Here is an 11,550-nt window from a genome sequence, read left to right on the forward strand (position 1 = left end):
TTGGTGTATGTTGACGATCTTTTGTTGACTGGCAGTTGTATGACCTCAATTAATGTGCTCAAATCTTTTCTAGCTCATAACTTTCACATGAAAGATCTTAGAAAGCTTCGATATTTTTCGGGGTTAGAGGTTGATTACTCGAATGATGGCATATTCTTGAGTTAGAAAAAGTATACTTGTGATATTCTCAAAGAACATAAGATATTGTATGCAAGGCCCTTACAGCTTCCCCTTGACACTCATTTGAAGTTAACACCAGACTTAGGAGATCCATTGCCTAATACACTCATTTATCAGAGATTGTTAGGACAGTTACTCTATTTAACTATAACTCGGCCGAATATTTATTTTGGTGTACAGCTCTTGTCTCAATACCCAAACAAACCAACCTCGATTGTTGAGGTATCTAACTGGTTCTAACTCAAAAGGAATTCTGTTGGCATCTAATTCTGGTGCAAAATTGACTACTGCGACAACGATTGGGCATCTTGTCCAGTGTCATGTAGATCCACTACAGGTTACTGTTTTTTCTTAGAAAATTCTCCAATATCTTGGCGGTCTAAAAAGCAGTCTGTGGTTTCCAGATTCTCTGATGAGGCAGAATACAAGGCAATGACCCTTATTACATATAAAGTGACTTGAAAAATATTCTTCCAACAGTTTTGAATTATGATAATAAGGCAGCGTTGGTTATAACAGCCAATTCCGTGTTGCATGAACGCCCCAAACACGTGGAGTTTACATGATCAGATTAAAGCCATACATATTAAGATAACTTATGTGCCTTCTCAACGGCCGATATTTTCACCAAACAGTTTCCTTCCTGTCAACCTGCATACCAGTCACAAGGACAAGCTCACAGTCTCGCTTAACGACTCCTCTGTGATGTACCCAGACCATTATAATGATTATTGATTCATTCCAAACTTCTGGATACGGTTGTTAAGCTCTAATTTTCAGATCTCCTGCATTTTTCCATTTTACAAGCTTTTACCTTGCTTGTCTTCGGTAACTTTTTTATATGTGTGAGTTTAATCCGGTTAAATATCAACTAATTATTTAACCAATATAATTTTCATTAGACTCGTAAACAATCGATTATTATTCAAGCCCAAAACTGGAGCAGTAATTTTGAAACTCAGAATCGAATCCATTTCAGCAACAATCAGCCGATCAAACAAGAATTACTAAGGTGGGAATACAATTTGGTCTAGATCTATAAAACTATAATTCTCAAGATTAATCTCATCGCCTGTGGGTTTATTGCGTCACTTGAAGCATGAAGAGATGCACACAAGTGTTTGTATTAATGCTTCTTCTATATTCCACTCTTATTATTCAATCTACTCAATCAACAACAACTATGCACACCAACAATTGGGCCGTCCTTGTTTGTACCTCTCGCTTCTGGTATTCTACACTTACATATATTGTTGTTTCCCTAATTCAATTTTTACTCTATTACAATTTCTAATTTCGATCGAATATGTTTTATATCAGGTTTAATTATCGTCATATGGCAAATACCTTATCGTTATACAGGTATTGAGCCAATGTATATAGATGTTCTTTGTGTTTGTTTCCTATTTTTACTGTTATATGTGTTTATTTTCTGTTTATGTTTATTTGATTAGGACGGTGAAACGGTTAGGAATTCCTGATGAGAGGATTATACTTATGTTGGCTGATGACATGGCTTGTAATGCACGAAATAAGTACCCTGCTCAAGTCTTTAACAATGAGAATCACATGCTTAACTTGTATGGAGATAATGTTGAGGTGACAATTTTGTTTAGATTTTTCTTACTTTACGTAATGCTTTAGAGTTGAATTTCCATCCCCTTCATATATACCGATAGAACTGTATCTTGGTAGTTGTAAGAAACAACGCAAATAGCACACATTCTAATGTGAATTGTATTGAAAACTAATATTATGTAACTATTTTTTTTAAATATCGAGTGGGTAGGGAAATTAGGATATTGGAGTATATTTTTCTTTATAAAAACTTTATTGTTGGAGTCTCTATTGATCAAACTATCACTTCCTCTTCATTCTTATGATAATAAACCATGAACTATGAAGTTTTTTCTAGTCAAAGTTTTAGCTGTATCAGAGGAGGATGGTATGCTTAATGATGACCTCCGGCTCTAGCTTAATCTGGTCGAAGGCCGTGTTTATGGTGCTGACAAAATTCCTTCACCTTACCAATGAGCTTGAATTCCAACCTACTCTCGATGCTCCACTTGTTGAGTTGTAGTGATTGTCTTTTGTGGCTAATGCTTTTGTATTTTTCCTTTGAAAGCAAACCTAAATAATTATATATCTCTGGTCCATGTTACTCAAGTCTTTATTTGACCTTGAGTACCCGTGCCACACTCAACACTCTGACATGGGTACGGACACTTAAAAATTTACTTTGGGCCAATATTTATGCAGAATTGTTAAGATATTCCGAGTACCACACTTGAACACGTATCAACAGATTTCTTCCATCACGAGCCTGGGTTGACAAGGTCATTTACTTGCTACTCTAAGATATTTTGCTTCGTTGTTCAATGAAGCTGACTTCTAGATGAGAATTGAGACCTGTTGATGTTATGCTCAACTACACCATTTTACATGTATTTAGAATTGAATACACAAGTGATAGAACTTTATTGGATTCCTTTGGGGAATAGAGGCAGTAACAATATACTACTAAAATTCAACTTCTTAGGTGAAGCAAACGAAAAGGAAAAAAGAAGTATACTATGTCAACAGTTGCAGTTGACAGACAATATCTCAAGTATGGGATTACTAGGTAGGAATCTTTGATTCTTTGTTTTATGAAAAGTTTAGCTGATCAGAAGTAGTAAAAGACTCCCTTGTCCTTTTGGGTTAATCTGTTACTGTGTTAAACTGTTATTACACGGTCATATCTGTCGTATTGATATGTCTGCTTGCTTCGTGTTTCAATATGCTAGGTCGATTATCGAGGTTATGAAGTGACAACAGAAAACTTTTTCCGAGTTCTAATGGGGCGCCATGAAACTTCTGTCCCGAGGTCAAAGCGTCTCCTGAGTGATGAAGGAAGCCATATACTATTATACATGACAGGGCATGGAGGAGATGAGTTCCTTAAATTTCAGGACTCGGAGGAGCTTCAGAGTCATGATTTAGCTGATGCGGTGAAACAAATGAAAGAAAAGCGCAGGTGAGAAATTGTTATATACACACACACACGCAAGCATATAGAATGACAAATTTTATATTCAAAGTTCATCATGCATAAATGTGTGAAGCTGCATCTATATTTTACCTGTGGAATTTCATTTGCACTGTTTAATATGCTTTACTTGTGATTATTGCTTCCACCAATATTTAAACTGGCTGTTATATATTATCTATGTCTGGGTATACATCTTATATGCACATTTGATAGTGAAGTCTTGACGAGCCCTTGGTTCTATAAAAAGTGACTTATTTAATTTTTTTTGGCTAGCTGTTTAGTCTATAATTTTTTTTTTTTGCAAGTCAGATTCAAGGAGCTGCTAATTATGGTGGATACTTGCCAGGCTGCCACCCTTTTTTCACAGGTTTCTTATATACCTGCTATATACAGTGAATATGAACGAGTTTTTTTACTCAATAGTAGATGCCTAGCTTACAGCTAGAAATATAAGCGAAAACATATAAGAAAAATGTCATGAATTGCTGATGCCTAATCGCATAGTAATTGATAAAATACAAATATATCTTACTGAAACCAGAGAAGGTACTAATGAAGTAATGATGATACACTGTTGTGAGATGATGTCATGAGTGATATGTAGTGAAATTAGTTATTTCTTATTACAAATATATATATATGTATATATTTAAAACTTTTTATAACATATGCGAATATGGATACCTGAAAGACTTAGTATTTTGCTTGCAGCTTCATTCACCTGGTGTTTTGGCTATTGGAAGTAGTAAAAAAGGAGAAAACTCTTATTCTCATCACTTAGATTCTGATGTGAGTTTAATTTTTTACCACAAAAACTCTCATTTGTCAATCTTTCACTTTAACATATGAACCATCTAACCTAAAAAAATTGTGTTCATCCAGGTAGGCGTTTCCGTTGTGGATCGATTTACATATTATACCCTTGCTTTTTTTGAGAGGCTTAATATATACGACAATGCTTCATTGAACAGGTATATCAGAAGTTAACTCTATTTAGATTTAAGATGTCCTACCTGCTTTTTATTAATGTGAAAAAATATTTGATTTAGTTGCTTAATTTATTTTAGTTGCTATTGCAATATTTTTTCCCCTTTTTTCATAAATGCTGATTTATGTTGGTAGACTTGACCTGAGTCTCTTATGTTTATTTGTATTTTATGATGTGTATGTATACAATTAGGGGGATGTTTTTACTTTGGATAAATCCAAAATTAAAAAATCGATACCAACTTCTATTTTCATTTCTTGTAGACAAGCGACTTGTACTTTCTTTACTCTCCAGTCTACTCTGTTGTCTGAGTCGCATGTTGTTGACATAGATTGAACTCTTATACCTGTGATGTGCATATGTGATGCTTCTTGAATAAGTTTTCCTTACTTGAATAAAGTTAAAGTCGAAATTAGAACGAAGAGTCAAAGGCTTCTAAAATAGTTTCATCAAATAAAGACACATGGTTGAAAAAAAGGATATAGAAAAAAAATTGAATTTTTTTTTTGTTGTCATAGTATTTGACTTTTTTAATTAAAACTTTCTTATATATATTGGTGTCAAAGACATGATGGTGATCGAAATAATAAAGCAGTTTACTCTTCATCTTTTATTCAGAACTTCATTCTAGTCTGTAAGTTTGAAGCAAGGAATGTGATGTTTTGTGTGAGAATTTAACTAGTCATTCATAACATGACCATTATGATGATGCTGACTGAAATCTAAACTGTTCAAATAAGAATGATATTCCGTCGTTACTCTTTATGAATGTACAACATACTAGAATCGAGACATTTGATTGAGAGTTTATGGATAATATATAAATTTCACTTTGGGTGATCATGTACATCCTGCATACCAAGAAGTCTCAGGTGTTTAGAATTCATGATTCGAATTATTTGAGCATCATAAGCCTCTCCTCTCAACCTTGACATGTAATATACATTGAAATATCTGCAGGAGATTCAAAATCTCCTGCCAGATGGTCCCTAATGATGGGGTCTTTGCTTATTCTATTAATTTGCCATTCTATTGATGCTCTTGCTACTGTTAATTTCCTTTAACTGAATCTTAATATATATTTTTATATTTCAATCTTATGCAGTCTTTTTACTTCATATAATCCAAACTATCTGATGTCAACTGCATACTATCGCACAGATCTCTACCAAAGAAAACTGGAGGAGGTAAGAGGTTTTTGGATCTGTTTTTTTACAATTCTCTTGAGTTGTCAAGACTTCTATCTCTTTTATCAAGACATAGGTGTAACATGTCAGAAATTCTAGAAAACAAATTGGGGACCCTTGAAGGCTCATTGACCTTGTTTCTCTGAAGTCTAAGTAATACTAAGCTATCCTTTTTTTGCTGTAGTGTAGATACTCTTTAAAATTGCGATTGTCAGTTATCTTGACTTCTTGACTTCTGCTAAAGCTGTGTATCTAGAAATAAGTCTTTTCTTCTTAGGGAATTAAAAATTAGAACACATACATTTTTTCTTAGGGAAATATAACTGTGAATACGTACATATCTCTTCTATATATAATAGGAGAACAAGGGTTTAATTTCATGAGATTAAAAAGTCTCATTGAAAAGACTAAATTACCCTTGTTTTTAATATTTATATAAAAGATGTGGTATGTGGGAATCGAACTCAAGTTATTTCATTCAACTATACAACCTCTTACCACTCCACCAGATTGTCACATGTGTTGTTTATCATACACATAATATGTAAGTGTGCTAAATGAATATTTTATTTAACTTTAAAGCTACTTACTTGAATTCCGCAAAAACAAAGATAGTTAGTTGAATATTTGTACAGTTAATTTTAAAGAATTGAGTTCCAGATATAAAATCAGGCATAATACGTAAATGGATTATTATCTTATTTATTAATCATTTTTTAGTTTGAAAATATATATCATATATTTTTAACATATTTTTTATTATAAAAAGTAATTAAAATGTACATATATAATTTTAAAAAAAATATTGAAAATAGAATCGCTTATATATAAATAATCTATATTGTTATTACATATTTAGATAAGTTTGAATTATAATGAGCCAATGCATTTTAGATATTGGCCCATTGTTCAAAAAATACTCGAAATTTGACTACATGACCCGGCCGAAAAACATCGTCACATTCTACGTTTAGTAAATTTAAATTACAAGTTCGGCGAGAATATCTTACCAATAATGTGAATTTTTTTAATATCTTATGTTAATATAAATTAATGTGTTTGAGGTCTTTATAGGATCAAGTCAATTTATTATTTATATTAAAATTACTAACTTCACTGGTAACGCATTATTATTTTTGGGATTTGTCCCAATTTTAAGAATATTTGAAATTTGAAATGAGATGTCACTAGATTTGTTAAAACTACGATGATATATTAAATCGATTTATTTTTCATTTTTCACTTAAAAAAAACTAACTTTTTAAAAAGAATTCTTTTAGATCAGCATTGTTCAAGATAATATTGTACAAATATTTTGAATTATTTAAATAAAAATTATATCTATATTATATTGTAGCATTTGATTCAATGCATTTTATATTATTTAAGGAAAAAAACATATATTGTTCAATAATTTGAAGGAATTAACCAGTTAAACTGTTATTTATAAACTTTATCGAACTGAAATTTTTTAATTTTAGAAGAATAGTATAAAATGTTATCAAATTATTATATGAAGAAATATTAGTGTCATAATGAAAGAAACATAAAAACGGTTTAAATAACGACATAAATACAATTTTTCTTTCGAATTCTTGAAAAATATCACGAATATCAATAATAAGTCTTAAAAATATATAATTCATTTTATGTTACAACCATTATTGATACCCGGTTGCGTAAAAAATAGATATGGATTGTTTGTCAGTGATAATGTGAATACCATATATAAATTATAGCAATTTATTTATTACATAATTTTAATTTTTGAATAATTATAAATGCATTTTATTTAAGTAATCAATTAATGTTAATAATGATTATACATGTACATAAATCATATATTCAGCATATAAATAATTGATACCATCATAATGTACTAAGAGATGTAACATACAATAATTTACATGCTAACACACACACATATAACTTAATCTTACTTCGTTAACAATAGTGTAAATAAAAAACTAACAATTTCCCATATATACGTTGAATTTCAAAAACTAATATTTTTCATTAAAATCAACTTTAATATTAACAATAATGTAAATTTTCTGTTAAAAAAATAATAATGTAAATTTACATTATTGTATATTATGATTGCAAGTCATTCTGACTTCAGTTATGCATTTTTTATCTTTTTAAATTGAGTAAGTTAATTGTAAGTTAGTAGTGAACTCAGTAATAATATAGAGCAGTACTTATAGTTTATTTAAATAGAATTCAAGATTTTGGTCAACTCTGTATTCAACATATATGTTAATTTATAGTTTTTTATTTGTAAACATACTAACGTCATTCTACAGATTAAATTTAATCGTTTCGTTTTAAACGTACACTTACTACCCTATTTATATTCATTCATTAAATATAAAATAACGGGTTGGAAAAATATAATATAATAATAGTTGAGGGGATATTCACTCCTAGAAGTGAGGAAGCATTCGAAACTCCTAATGTTATAGAGGGGGACATGGAGTTTGTTGGAGATAAATTTTATCTCAATTTCTTCAAAATTTGACTAAAGAGCCTATTTAAAGATATTGTTGGAGTTGCTCTACAAACATTATAATTGCATGATGCATAAAAAAATTCTAGAAAATGACCCATGCCTCGCACGGGTTATTATGCTAGTAGTTAATATTAATATTCTGAAAACTAAATTTTAAATTTTAAATCTAGTTGCTGGATGTTTGGTTTTTTTCCTTGTCCCCGCATAGACCTACTGTAACAATTTAGGCAATTAGAATTAGAGTCAGGATCCCTAACCTCATTGTCCCTCATCAGGTACCTGTGACAAACTTTTTTGGTTCAGTCATGGAAACCATTCACACTGATTCAGCTTACAGTGTCTTTCCGATCAAAGACTCCAGAGCGAATGATATCAGAATCTTACTGGAGCAACCAGTTGATGATACAATAAAAAAATTTACTTGTTCAGATGTAACACAGAAGAGCGCTGAACCCAGTACCACCGTAAGTTCTATGTTGATGCCCTTAAAAGTCTTGTTTTGTTGTTACCTTAGGACCTAGTGTTTGTACCGCTTACCATGGTTTGCATGGATTTGTAGGTTCAGCCCGGAAAATGCCCATATACTAATGCTTGGAATGTCGTTAATGAAAAGATTGAGAACATTAAAGATGTTGAATATATAGTAAATGGTGGTTTTGCACTAATGTTATTGGTGGCCGTCATTTCCAGTTATCTATCACAGTAAAGGTAACTACTCTACTGTTTTTGTTTTTTTTTTCTCTTTACATGCGTGAGTACTTGAAATATTTTTTGACTAACTAATTTTGTGAATTCATCATATTAAATATTTACCCCATTAATTCCAATTGAAAGGAAAGTATAATCCATAAAACGGAAAATGCCCTACTGTGCATGTTATACCTCATGGTAAGATAACAAAAAAGTTCATGTAACTAGCACTTGTTACTAGCTCAATTAGTTTGGTTTACAATTTTAAAATGAGTTTATCCTGTCTAATAGGACAAAATGATCATCACTAAATGATTGGATGAATGAATGACGACATTTACATCTCGGTGTTTTAGACCAAGTTATGTAGTCTAGTTATATCTCTTTTTTTTTGCTAAATCTCATTATTTATTAATTCTTGTTTAAAACTAATACTACACACCAGTTTCTTTTTCTTTCTTTTTACATTTGCTAACTTGGTTTCCACATAACCTGCCATCGATCGTTCTATTCTTTTTCACTTGTTTTTTAGTATAATCTTTTTCTGTGTTGATCTGTTGCAGGATAAATGTATCTTCTACTATATACAAAGCCATGATGTAGACAGTTAGATCAGATATATATCTGGTAGTGTTCATGGGTGTGGCTAATACGAGACTCAATTGTCATTGTCATTGTCATTGCTTACTATCGACAATCGACATATAAAGCAGCAGTACGAGCATTGTTTAGAAAGAAATATCAATAGATTTGTTAATCATATAGCATTCCTGATGATTGGCGTTTGTTTAGATGAGAGGACAGCAATTTCCTTGTTATGCCATCAGATGGTGCAACATCTAAACTACCTTGTGGCGATAAAAAAACTACTCTGTACTTTTCAGTCTCCACCCAGGAGGTGCCATACTTAGTGTTGATGGCCTAGTGTTTTCTGTAATATCTGTTGAACCATGTCTCCAAGGCTCCAAGGCTGAGAAGTGAGAAGTTAATAATCCATTATTTATAGACTGATCCAAAACTTTTTAAATGGAACCAACTTTGGGAAATACCAGATTTAGATTTAGAATATTGACCTATTTCTGAAGGTCCTCAATTAATTTATTTAGAATTAGAACACATAAATAGACTCTTGTCAGTTAGAAATGGGTTTTTTGTTTTTTGTTAATATGTCCCACTTTAAATATCCATTTATAAATATGTCTCATTTATAATTTTATTTATAAATATATTCCATTTTCAAATTTTTTAACAATTTTATGTTAATCATGGTTAATTTTACTATTTAACATTTTTATATAACATATATAATCTTTAGTCTTAACTTCATAAATTTATATTTTTAAATATTACTACTTTTGTAAAATTATATAAATGTAGAATACTTAATTAATTAATTCAAATTATAACATATTCTTGCCATGAAACTTTTTAACATGTCTGACACTATTTGTTTTAGTTGTGTCTAACACTAAAAATCATCATCTTCACTAAAGTAAATATATAAATGTTCATTAACATGTGAAAAATACAGTCAAAACAATTAAAAAAATTCGGAAGTTTTAAAAGTTATTAACATAACTATGGAAAAAATCAACAATTCAAATGAAATAAACTAATTGAACTATCTACTTTTTGAGTTAGAGCCTATCAGGATCACCACCAAACATAGTTTTGTTATGCCCGGATTACTTACACTTGGTGCAACACCTTTTTTTTTTCTGCTGGAATATCTCATCATAAGCCTTTCTTCTATTATTTTTAGGTCTGCAGTGTTTTCTAATTAGCAAAGGTGGGACAATAATTGCTCCAGGCTATACAAACAAATATAATGACTATTAGTTATTTTAAAAAATTACTTATATGATTTAATATAACAACCCTTTAATATAAATATCTCTTCCCAATCATCAGACCATCCAAAGATACCATGACCATCCAAAGATACCATCTACGATGCATATGTTATCTTATAATTATCTACAGAATAATATCTAGCACAATACCTAAGAATACATAAAAATAAATTAATAATATTGATATGTATTAACAACTATTTTATTATTATTTATTTAATTCAACACTTAGAAATCTTCCTGGGAGATAGCTAAAATAGTTAGATAAAATAATATAAATTAATGGTTAGCTAAAATTTGACGAACCTGTAAAGTGTTGTACTCCAATAGTGTTATTAGCTATAATGATTAGCTATACTTTAAAAAAAATATTTTATTATTATTATGAAAATGAAATGGGTGATGAAATTTATATATTTGTACTTGGAGAGAGAAGGAAAGAAGAAGAGAAAGAAGGAGTGATGAGTTGGATGTGTATTATAGGATATTTATATTTCATCCATGATTCAACAAATTTGGAAGATCAAAACAGGATAGCTATAATTGTAGCTACAGGAGTTGATGGTTGGAGTGACATTTTTGCAGTGGATAGCTATATTTTCTTGCTAGGTGGACAATATAGCTAACAAGTCACGTGGGTTGAAGATGCTCTTACTTAACAAGTCATGTGGGTTGAAGATGCTCTTACTCAATCCAATTTGATCTAATCGTTGCAAAACACATATTGGATGTTGACAAGAGAAACCCCTCAACTGCTATATATGTTCTTTTTATTAAGATCAAAGCAGCTCTACTTTGTACTCCCATTTTTCCTTGAATATTATTTTTAGTAATTTCTTAGGGTTAGGAATCAAATCTCCAGAATTTCAACTTTTTCTCTTGAAAAACAACTCCATGACCAATTGACCATGCATTAATATTAATGTACAAACAGGTTTCTCCCTAGAAGTTAACATTAATATTGTTAAAGTTTTATTTCACTGAAACAAGAAAAAGAAAAGTTAATGCACATATAAATTAAAGTTATAAGTATTAGTAACTTTAGCTAAAAATATATATCAATTTGTATGGAAAAATATGTAGTAAAATTTTAAAATGACAACAATATT

The 11,550-nt window shown here is 30.5% G+C and overlaps 1 protein-coding gene across 1 annotated transcript; it reads left to right on the forward strand.

Annotated features, from left to right (window-relative positions):
- The first annotated feature begins 910 nt into the window (after positions 1 to 910).
- Positions 911 to 9,591, forward strand: LOC141717898 (uncharacterized). Its single transcript, XM_074520132.1, has 11 exons — positions 911 to 1,410; positions 1,501 to 1,542; positions 1,635 to 1,779; positions 2,967 to 3,196; positions 3,521 to 3,578; positions 3,923 to 4,000; positions 4,094 to 4,182; positions 5,305 to 5,386; positions 8,174 to 8,362; positions 8,458 to 8,606; positions 9,152 to 9,591. Exons 1-10 carry the CDS (start codon positions 1,280 to 1,282, stop codon positions 8,602 to 8,604), a joined length of 1,191 nt encoding a protein of 396 aa, XP_074376233.1. The 5' UTR covers positions 911 to 1,279; the 3' UTR covers positions 8,605 to 8,606; positions 9,152 to 9,591.
- Positions 9,592 to 11,550: the final 1,959 nt, after the last annotated feature.

Source organism: Apium graveolens, chromosome 4 (genome assembly GCF_009905375.1).
Source record: "Apium graveolens cultivar Ventura chromosome 4, ASM990537v1, whole genome shotgun sequence".
NCBI lineage: Eukaryota > Viridiplantae > Streptophyta > Magnoliopsida > Apiales > Apiaceae > Apium > Apium graveolens.

Coding starts and splice junctions, on each gene's coding strand:
- LOC141717898 (XM_074520132.1), top strand. CDS start 1,280: ATGAAGAGATGCACACAAGTGTTTGTATTAATGCTTCTTCTATATTCC. Junction 4,183..5,304: donor GACAATGCTTCATTGAACAG/GTATATCAGAAG, acceptor AATCTTATGCAG/TCTTTTTACTTCATATAATC. Junction 8,363..8,457: donor GCGCTGAACCCAGTACCACC/GTAAGTTCTATG, acceptor ATGGATTTGTAG/GTTCAGCCCGGAAAATGCCC.